Source organism: Elephantulus edwardii, unplaced genomic scaffold, assembly GCF_000299155.1.
Source record: "Elephantulus edwardii isolate Elephantulus edwardi_28Jun2011 unplaced genomic scaffold, EleEdw1.0 scaffold00185, whole genome shotgun sequence".
Classification (NCBI taxonomy): Eukaryota; Metazoa; Chordata; class Mammalia; order Macroscelidea; family Macroscelididae; genus Elephantulus; species Elephantulus edwardii.
This window is the reverse complement of record NW_006399935.1, coordinates 5,517,049-5,527,993: the sequence shown is the minus strand read 5'-3', so window position 1 is coordinate 5,527,993 and position 10,945 is coordinate 5,517,049. Positions and strand designations below refer to the sequence as shown.

The 10,945-nt window shown below is 56.0% G+C and overlaps 1 protein-coding gene across 1 annotated transcript; it reads left to right on the top strand.

The window, feature by feature from the left end:
- Positions 1–7,359: 7,359 nt before the first annotated feature.
- Positions 7,360–7,920, top strand: TNFAIP8L1 (tumor necrosis factor, alpha-induced protein 8-like 1). The gene has a single exon (XM_006896383.1). The coding sequence runs from the start codon at positions 7,360–7,362 to the stop codon at positions 7,918–7,920; it is 561 nt and encodes a 186-aa protein (XP_006896445.1).
- Positions 7,921–10,945: the final 3,025 nt, after the last annotated feature.

Sequence of the window (10,945 nt, the reverse complement as noted above, 5' to 3'; positions counted from 1 at the left end):
TTCTCAGTATTGCAACTCAGGCCTGCATTTGTTTTTCAGTCTTTTCAGCTCGAGAAATGCCGAGAGTTCTTCCTTCTCGACTCTCCAGTTCCAGCTCTGCACATTCCATTGTAATGTTCTGCTTTGTCTTCTTGAGCTGCCCTTTGAAATCTTCTGTTCAGCTCTTTCACTTCAGCATTTCCCCTCCTTTGTTTTGTCTCCTTGAGGCTCTAGTGCAATTTTCAGAGTGTCTTCTATTTTTGTCTTTTCTTTCTCCTCTGCTTATGCAATGACCTTTCGCTCTCTTCGTGGATGGTATCCCTGATGCCATTCCTCAACTCATTTGATCTTCAATCTTTAGTTCAATGCCTCAAACTTATTCTTGAGATGATTTTTAAATTCTGGTGGGCTACGTTGCTGTGGCCATTTTTCGGCCTCAGAAGGGGTGGGAATGGTTTGCAGCTGTCCACCCACCACCACCAGAAGCCCAGTGACCACTACAGTGGCTAGAGCATCCCTTTCCCCCAAGCCCATCCTTTGGGACAGAAGGCCCAGCACCCACCTAACAGCCCCAGTCACGACCTCCTGTCCGTCCGACAAGACACTGTCGCACAGGTGAGGCTGCAAGAGCCTCAGGTCCCCACCTGAAATCCCACCTGCCATCGAAGCTCCGCCCCTGGGTGGCCCAGATGGTGACACGCTAGGCTGCTCACAGAAAGGCTGAGGGTCCAAGCCCACCCAAGGGGGCCTTGGAAGAAAGGCCTGGTGGTCTGGTTCCAAAGAACCCGTCACTGTGGAGCCCGGTTCTGTTCTGACACGTGGCGGGTGTTCGCTAGGCACTGAGCCAGAGAGGAAGGAAGTGAAAAGGCAGAGTCACTGAGTCTGTGGACAGAACCGGGAGTCAGGTTGGCCAGGCCTGGAGCCAGGAAGACCTGTCCACAGTCCACAGCCTCCAAAGTCACTGTCCAGATTCCCCAGGTAGCTGTGAGCAGGGTCCCCCAAGCGCAGCTCTCCTGGCCATGGCTGAGATGACCCCCCCTAAAGCCTAGGGCAGCTTGCCCAGCTGTAGGGTGGCAGGGTACCCAAACCCCGCTCTGTGAGCCCAGCCCCCACCTTGGCACACACACCCTCTGCCAGCCTGGACTCTGAACATCAACATCACCCTACGTTGTCCAAACATAGTGGACGCCCGTTTCAACCTCAGGGCTGCTCTAAATGCATGGCCCCACTCCCCCCTCCCTGCTCGCGGCCTGCCCTCCCTCCTCCCTGTCCCCTTCTATCCCCTGCTCCAGCCACATGGGCCTCCTTGATGTTCCTTCATCTCACCAGGCCAGACCTGCCCCAGGGCCTTTACACAGGCCATGCCCTCTTGTAAGGGAAGGGAAAAGAAGGCCTGTGTGCAGAGGCCTACCCGACAATGTATGTATGTCACTCCTGGTCCTCTCAGCCTTGGTGTCAGTCAGCTGCCATCAAGTCAGCTCCCTACTCCCAGTGACCCCATCCCACAGGGCAGAACGCTGACCACCCCTGCGCTGCCCCCAGGATCGGACCACGGGGACACACAGGGTTTGCACGGGCTGATTTTTTTTGAAAAATTGATTTTTAAAAAAATTTTGTGTGTGTGTGTGTGTGTATGTACCGTCAAATTGGATCTGACTGGTACAGGAGGAGATTGCCCCTCCTTCTCTAGCAGAGTATCTGATGGATTTGAAGCGTGTGCCTTCAGGATTGCAGTGCAGCTTCTTGCCACTAGACCACCAGAGCTCCCTTGAAAAATTGATTTTAATGAACGTTTACAGAGACTTTGGATTTCCATTCATTCATTGTTGTACTGTTCTCCCTGCCTACCATGGGCTGATTTTTTCAAGTTCATTGCCAGGCCTTCCTTCCTAGCTGACTTAGTCTGGAAGTTCTGCTGAAGTCTGTTCAGCATCCTAGACACACAAGTCCCCACAGACTGATGGGGAAAGATGACACCATTAGCAACCTGCGTTATGCAGATGACACAACCTTGCTGAAAGTGAGGACTTGAAAGCTTACTGCACAAGACCAAGGACTACAGCCTTTAGTATAGCTTAGATCTCAACACCAAGAAGACAGAATTCCTCACCACCAGGCCAAGAAACAACAGAAATGGAGCAAAGATTGAAATTATCAATGATTTTGTCTTACTGGGACCCACAATTAATGCCCTTGGCACCAGAAGTCAAGAAATCAAAAGATGCGTTGTGATGGGAAAGTCAGGCACCTCTCCAAAGTACTGAGGAGCAGTGATGTCAGTTTAAAGACTAAGGTGTAGGGAGCTCTGGTGGCCTACTGGCAAGAAGCTGTGCTACAATCCCAAAAGTGTGCAGTGTGAATACACTAGATTCTCAGCTGGAGAAGGAGGGGCAATCTTCTCCAGTGCCAATCAGATCCGTTTCAACGGTACACAAGGAAAAAAAAAAGACTAAGGTGCATGGTTCAAAATTGGGAAGGGCATACACCAGGGTTGTGTCCTGTCTCCATACCTTTTCAACCTGTATGCAGAACAGATTATCTGGGCAGCTGGGCTCTATGAGGAGAAGTGTGGTGTCAGGATTGGTGGAAGATCTATCAACAATCTGCGTTATGCAGATGACACAACCCTGCTTGCTGAAACTGAGGAGGACCTGAAGCGCTTGCTGCAGAGGGTCAAGGACTGCAGCCTCCAATATGGATTGAGGCTCAACATTAAGAAAACAAAGATTCTCACCACTGGGCCAATTGGCAGCATCAGGATAGATGGTGAAGAGATTGAGATTGTTCACAGCTTTAGTCTGCTTGGCTCCACAATCAACACTCTTGGCAACAGCAGCCAGGAAATTAAAAGGCATATTGTGATGAGAAAGTCTGTGAGAGACCTCTCCAAAGTGCTGAAGAACAATGGTGTCTCTCTGGAGACTAGGTGCATCTGATACAGGCCATAGTGTTTGCTATCACTTGTTATGTGTCAGAAAGTTGGACAATGACTAAGGAGGATAGAAGGAGAATTGACGCCTTTGAGCTGTGGTGCTGGAGAAGAGTATTGCGAATACATGGACTGCTAGGAAAACAAATAGATTTGTCCTGGAGAGGCTTAAACCGGGTGGCTTCTTGGAGGCAAGGGGTCTTCGTCTGACATATTTTGGACATGTTTTAAGGAGGGACTGTCCTTGGAGAAGGACATCATGCTTGGGAGGGTGGAGGGACAGCGCAGGAGGGGAAGGCCCTCTATGAGGTGGATTGATTCAGTGACTGGGGTAATGGGAGTGTCAGAGACAGTGTGATTGGCACAGGACAGAGCAGAGTTTAGGGCTGTTGTACATAGGGTCGCTATGAGTCGCGATGGCACATAACAACAACAACAACAAGGTGTGTCTATTTCAGGCCATTGTCTTTTCACTTCCTTACTAAGCATCTGAGAGTCGACAGTGAATCAGGATGACAGGAGAATCGATGTCTTTGCATCATGTTGGAGAAGAGTGCTGAGTGTCCCAGGGGCTGCCAAGAGAATGGAGATATCATAGAGGAAGTTCAGCTCGTACTTCTCGGAGGCAAGGATGACGAAGCTCCGTCTCACATACTTGGGGCATGTTGTCAAGAAGGGCTATTCCCGAGAAAGGGACATCATGCTTGGGAGGGTGGAGGGTCTGCAAAAGCGGAAGATCCTCAGTGAGATGGCTTGACACAGTGGCTGCAGCCATGGACTCAAGTGTGTCAGAGCTGATGAGGACGGCACAGCGTAGGGCAGGGTGCAGACCCAGTGAGCACAGGGTCACTCTGCGTGGTCCTCCACTCCTCGGCACCTAACAACAACAGGAGTTGGAAATGACTCGCCAGCAGTGGGCTGGATGGTATGAGCAGCTCAGTGCTGGGCTGCTGAGAGAGGTCGTTGGAACCTTCCAGCAAGTCTGAGGGAGAAAGGCCTGGCAATCTGCTCCATAAAGATGGCAGCTTAGGCGAACTCTGGTGGCCTAGTGGCAGGAAACTGTACTGCAATCCCAGAGGTGTGCGGTTCAAATCCACCAGATGCTCTGCTGAAGGAGGGACACTCGCCTCCTGTACCAGTCAGATCCAATTTGATGGTACACACATAAAAAATAAAAAATTTAAAAAAAAAAAAGATGGCAGCTTAGGAGAGACCCTGTGAGGAGGCTCTGCTCTGTCACCTGGCGTTGCTATGACTCCATGACAGAAGCCATTTCTCCTAAGTTTCCTCCTTGGAGCAGGGATGACAAGGCCTCCTTCCACAGGACAGCTTTGGAAATGCAGAAGCTCTGTTTGCCTGAGACAAGAGGGGGAGTCCTTGCCTTGCAGGGCATGGACACTGAGCCCAGCCCTGTGCGAGGCGTTCCTCCCAGGGCTCATGGGGACAGTCTGAGCTGGGGGAGGTCTGGGTAGCATGGTGGCCTCCTGGCCTTAGGAGCATGTAGGCAGGAAGGAAGTCTCCACTTATTTTCGTCCATGGCCTGCTCCCCTGGGAGGGTGGTCAGCTCCCTGCCAGCTGTTTCTGCTTCCATGAGGGGATTTCTGGTGGAACAATGGGTGAGGAGGAGGAAGTGGAGACCACACAGCTGGGCTGGCCCAGGTGTGGGCAGGTCTGGCGGCTGCTGGAGGGGTCTGGAGGCCTGCGGGGAGGCCACAGCTGGCCCCTCCCTGGCCCTTTTCCTGCTGGGCTCGCTGGCTGAACAGGGGGGAGCCTGGTCTCTTCCCGAGGTCAGTAAACAGGCTGCAGCCGGTGAACCAGGATGCCCCTCTCAGGTCACAGATGGGAGGGTCAAGGCCCAGAGAGTGGCAGGGCCCTGCTGAAGTCACACAGCAACTGAGACGGCAGGAAGACCTGGGGGCCAGTGGCCCAGCGCCTTCCCCTGAGCCTCAGTTTGCCTATTTGTAAAATGGGCAGGTAGCATCAAATGGCTGGAGAGAGTCCCTGTCAGTTCTGTTTGTAGTATCCTTCCTCTCATGCATCCAGCTAACATTTAAGATGAGTCTGCTGTGTACCCGGCCCCGGTCTGGACGCTGGGAGGTGTGTGTGAGTGAGACAGGTGCAGGCCCTGCTCATCCTACTGGGCAAAGGAAGTGGACACTAGGAATTGAATTGTGTCGTTCCCTGGCTCCCCTCCCCCGTAACTGTATGCCAAGCTGTCCAGGCCTTGATTTCCCAGTATTGCAGCATTATTCTCTGCTTTGTGCTCTGAGGAAATGAGCCTGTTGTAAATCCTCACCTCTGTGATGTTAACAAGGCAGAATGTGATGCAGGATTAGGTTGTGTTTTAGATTAATCCTTTCTGAGAACTAAGATTAAATGAGTGAGCAGAGATCAGAGGGACCCCCTACCACCAAGAAAGAGCTGGGAGCTGAGTGCATCTTGTGGATCAGGGGTCCCTGTGCTGGGAACGTCATCAATGCAGGAGAGGGTTGATGCCAAAGCATGTGGGGAGCCCCAAGGGATGCCAGGCCCACAGATGCTGAACAGAGATGAGATGATAGAGAAAGCGGTCTGCTGGTGGCACTGGAGAACTAAGAGGGACCAGGGATGCCCAGGGCCTGTGGGAGCCACGTCGGCATCTGGGAGGCCTTCCAGGAGGAGGTGGTGACTGGGAGGTGAGACTTGAAGGAGGAGCAGGAGTTTCCCAGATAACTAACGGAGTAGAGAGGTGGAGGTAGAGGTAGCATTGAGAGGATTGTTCTGGAGAAATCTCCACCCACAGAATGCCTCAGAACGAGGCTCAGAAGTCTAAAGAGCCAGGTGGGGGCGCTCACTTGGAGGGTGCGGATCCAGACAGTCGGGCCACAGCGTTCTGGGGGTGGGGGGGCGGTGGTGTCACAGACTCCCCACAGGACAAAGTGGGTCCTGAGCTGCCCCAGTTTATGAGTGAGGAAGCTGAGGCCTGAGTGGCGAGGGGTCAGAGCTGGGAGTGGACCCTCCAGATAGGGCTGACTTGTCATGGGAGGTGGGGGCAGTTGGGGTGACTCTTGTATGTTAGGTGAGGGGATGGTCCCTCCCCCGAGTCCTGGCTCTGCTGCCACCATTGCTCTGTGGCCTCGGGGAAGCAGCTCAGCCTCTCTGCGCATCTGTTCTGGTCTGCGGAGCAGGCACCAGCCCACACAAGGGCAGGCCTGGCGGAAATAACGAGGCGTACACGGCCGGCTGGCCCTGCCACATGGTGCTGGGTGGGCAGCGCCCCTGAGTGCGGCACCGTGTCTGGCCCTGGGCCGTGTGGAGCTGGGTCTGACAGGGCCCTGACCCTTAAGCCACAGTCTAAGCTTGCCCAAAGGTCTAAGCTTGCACAAAGGTCTGAGCTTGCACAAAGACGGGCTTTGTAGGGGCTTCAGGCTTGAGCTGGAGCCCACACAGCATTCCTGGGCTGTCCAGGCAGAGGCTGGGCTGCGGGTGCCGCTGGGCAGGGCCAGAGCACAGGACGAGGGGGTGGTCTCAGGCCCGCCCCTCTTCCCAAGGTTCCTCTGAGCTTCTCACTCACTGGGGGACATTTCCAGAGTCTCTGAGGATACTAGAGAGAGAGGGTCAGTCCCACCCTGACCTGTGTCCTGGAGTGAGATGGCTGCAAAGCCGGCTGATGGCCCCAGGGTGGCTTCTTGGAGGAAGTGATGTCCTGGCTGCATTGAAGGAAGCGGTAGGAGCCTGGCGGTTCAAGCGATGTGGGGTGTATAGTTCAGCAGGGAAGAGGCACAGCTGGGGGTGGGGTGTCAGGGCATTGTGAGGTGCACAGGGGTCACCAGGGAAAGGCCTGGGCCTGGGGTCGGTTGTGGTCTCAGAGTGAAGGAAATGATGGCTTGTTTTCAGCACATCTGCAGCGGAGGAAGGATTTCCACGTTGGGGGAAAGCTGACTGGTTGGATTTTGGTTTTAACCTTTACAGGAGCAGACTCCAGCTTGCCTCTCCCATGCAGCAGCTGCGCAGGTCTGAACTGACCGTTCAGCCAGTTGCCAAGCTCTTTAACACTGCACTACGAGGGCTCCCCAGGGCTCCTTATACAAGCCCCAACCCCTCTGTCACCTAGTCATGGTCACTCACTATGGCCCGGCAGGGCAGGGCAGGGCAGGGCTGCCCGGGGCTTCCAGCCTCACTGGAGTGGCTGGCAGGTTAGAACCACTGACCTTCTGCTTATTAGATGATACTTCACCACTGTGCCACCTGAATGTCTCAGTGTGGGGCCCGCAAGCATCAGAGGCACGCTGAGGGTGGCAGTGCCCAGGTGTCCCCCAGGACGAGTGCCAATTTCACAGGCTGGGAAGACAAAGGGAGCCACACAGGGTGTCCCACGTGGGTGGGGGTGGAGGAGGAGCGAGCGTGCCTGGGTGGGGGTCCTGTGGCCGTCCCGAGGGGGCTGACGGCTGGGCTTACTCCCCGCAGGCCCCATGGACGCCTTCAGCACCAAGAACCTGGCCCTGCAGGCCCAGAAGAAGCTGGTGAGCAAGCTGGCGTCCAAGGCGGTGGTGACCGCGCTCATCGACGACACCAGCAGCGAGGTGCTGGACGAGCTGTACCGCGCCACCAAGGAGTTCACGCGCAGCCGCAAGGAGGCCCAGAAGGTGGTCAAGAACCTGGTCAAGGTGGCGCTCAAGCTGGGCGTCCTCCTCCGTGCAGGCCAGCTGGGCACCGACGAGCTGGCGCTGCTGCAGCGTCTGCGCAGGCGCGCACGCAGCTTGGCCATGACGGCCGTCAGCTTCCACCAGGTGGACTTCACCTTCGACCGGCGCGTGCTGGCCGCCGCGCTGCTCGAGTGCAGGGACCTGCTGCACCAGGCCGTGGGCGCCCACCTCACGGCCAAGTCCCACGGCCGCATCAACCACGTGTTCGGCCACCTGGCCGACTGTGACTTCCTGGCGGCGCTGTACGGCCCGGCCGAGCCCTACCGCACCCACCTGCGCCGCATCTGCGAGGGCCTCAGCCGGCTGCTGGACGAGAGCAGCATCTGAGCCCCGGCTGCGCCCTGGCCTCTGGCCAAACCCCTGCTTAGAGCCCACGCTGGATCACCTTTAACAAGAGGACGCGCCACCTGGACCCCGGCCTCATTATCCCAGTCTCCACAGGCTGATTCTTGGAAGTCGGTTGCCAGGCCTTTCTTCCTAGTGTTAGCCTGGAAGCTCTGTTCACACTAGCTCAGCATCTTGGCAACATCCAAGCTCCACTGGCCAATGAGGTGGTGGGTGTGCGTGAGGCGCACCAGCCGGAACGGAACCTGGGTCTCCAGGCCGGGGGTGAGAATTCTACCCCCATCTCCCACTGCTCATCTGTTACCTGTTTAAACACAGGCAGTGAGTACCAGGTCTGGGGTCCCCGGCCTGGTGAGAAGAGGGCCGGGGTGCTTACTGGCCCACCAGCCTTCTCTCTCTGCTCAGGCTCTACCTCCTGCTCCAGCTGGATTTTGGGGTACACACAGACCCTCGTGGGACCCACCCCACTCCTGGAGACCACCTTTTGTGGTCAGAAAGTGGACCACTTGGCACCCGATTTTGAGACATTTCTCCAGGAGGAGGTGCCCTGGGTTTTCTAACTTCCAAACAAGGCCATAGGGTGCTGGAAGCGAGACCGTGATGCAGGTGGCTGTCAGGACCAACCAGCCAGGCTCCCATGGGTGCAGGTGCCCCAGCATCGTGGGAACCACATGGCTGGATGGTGAGTGCTAACCAGTGACTCTGCGCAGAGCCAGAGCATAAGAGCGTTACAGATGTACATTTTAACCAGGGGTGAAGAAACTACCCCTCTCGCTTCTGATCAGTCAGCCCCAGGAGGGAAGCCACAGCCATCATGGTCTCTGGTGACAAGGGACCAAGGGGCTCAGCTGGGGCTGGAGTGCAGGATCAGGGACAGCAGGTTTGAAAAGGCTGCCAAACACACCCTGTCCAGGTCAGGATGGTTATTCTGGGCCCGATGAAGGAGGGGGAGGAGGGAGAACCATGTCTGTTTGGGGCAAAGGTTGCACAGGCCTGTGGGTCTCAGTCCAGAAATGGGCTCCATCCGCACAGCGGGGTACAGACTTCTGAACAAGCTACCTAGGCTGACAAATGAGTGTATTTCATGGAGAAACCCAGGAGTCTTCTCTTGAGGACACACCAGCTCTGGGTGCTGGAACCTGCACTGCCCCATCGTGACAGCCTGAGGCCTCTTCCCCACAGTCCTCACCACTCCCTTTTGCCTCTGACCTAACCTGCTGGCTGATGAGATCTGAACCCTGGATTCACATCACACCTTCTGCATTTTGGTTCTCACTTCCTTGAACAAAGGCTTCTGCCTGACGGCAAGTCTGACAATTCAGCAATTCCTACCTCCTTCGGAGGCACATTCTCCGAACTCCACATTCTAGAACAAATGTACACCTTGACCATCCAGGCCTGCCCTCTGTAAGGTCCTGCCCAGTCTGGCTCCACACTGTATAAATTTGAGAATTAAAAAAAAAAGGAAAAGCACACTCGAGTGTGGCTTGTATCCACACACACCTCCTGCAGAGCTCTGTGGGCTGGGGACGAGGATGGGGCCATCGGCCAGGGTCTCTGGCAACAAGGACGGTTTCCTCTCCACTGGGTGGGGGGACTAGAGGAGCTGTCACCGAGTTGGGACCCACATGCCTGAACACGGGAACCGCCCTGTGGAACTCCCCAAGCCGTCATCTTCATGGCAATCACCAATAAGCCACTGGGCGGGTTCACACCACCAGTCTTTCGCTAAGTGGCCCACTGCGTTGTTGTGTCGTGGTCACTTAACGGCTGCTCGCTCGCGAGAGAACACAGGCAGGAGAGCTGGGCTGCGTCGCAGAGCCACACACGGCCCTGGGCACGGCTATCATTTATTTTGTGTTTGCCTGCAGGCACCATTTCCTTTAAACAAAAACTCTCCAAAGACAGCATTCGCTCGTGCTGCTTTCTTGTTCCAGGTCACAGTGCCAAAGTCTGGCTTCAGGAAAAACAGAAGCCCTGAGGTGGGAAGCTGACCTCTCGTGCTCAGTGAGGAGCTGCAAGTGTGAAGAGCTCCACTGGTTGAAGGATCGATTCCACGCAGAGGCACCTCAGAAGGGCCTGGCAATCTTGAAAGCCCAGCCACTGCACGCCCTGTGCAGTTCTGTCATCCAGGGCTGCTGTGACACGGCTTGGTTACGACTCTGTGTGTGTGAGGGGACCAGGAATGGGAGGTGAAGACTGAAGGGGAAGACCCTTGGAAACTGTGGGGACTGTTTGCGAGCCACAGTGGCCAAGTGTCCTCCTGTCTGGGGTTGAGGGTGGTGTGAGAGCTGATAGTGGCCCGAGCCCCCACCTGGCCCCCAGACTGTGCAGGGCTGAGATCAAGCGATGGCTGCACCGTAGCACCTGCAGTGAGTCCTGTCCAGGGGTCACTGCCACTGACCATGTGGCATCCCTGTCCTCCCACTGCAGGACAGTGTTTGTTCCCATGCGCGCCCCGGCCTGAGAAGAGCCCCAGCCCCAGCCAAGGGGTCGCTGCCCCGAGCCCCCACCCCACAGCTGGAGGCCACCAGCTCCGGGTGCCGAGCATCTGTGCTGTATTTATTTAAATACCAGAGGTGGTGCGTTTTCTCCAATCAATGCTCCCTGGGCGAGTTGTGAAAGCGTCCTGGAGGTGACAAGGGCTGTGTGCCCGTGGTGGGCGGGGCGAGGGGGCTGCTCTCCCAGGAAGCATCCTGAAGCTCGGAGGGGACATGGCTCCGGAGGGCCCAAGACCACCCTCTTCACACCTGATGCCCCTTCCAGAAAGGACTAGAAGCTGAGTCCGGTTCAGGGAGTACAAAACTAGGGAAGGTTCTGGAAAGCCAGGAAGGGCCCAGTAGGTCATCTGATCTGGCTCTGTGAACTTGGGCCCAGGGCCTCGTTGCAGTGCAAGTCCCTCCAGACAAGGAAGAAGGCTGTCGGCATCCCCAGAAAATCGGGGCCACGCCAGTCCTCCGGACCCAGCCTCGCTCAGAGATGAGAAGGCCCAGCCGCTCCGATCCTG

Bases quoted from the DNA above. Each gene is read 5' to 3' on its own strand.
- TNFAIP8L1 (XM_006896383.1), top strand. From the start codon at position 7,360: ATGGACGCCTTCAGCACCAAGAACCTGGCCCTGCAGGCCCAGAAGAAG.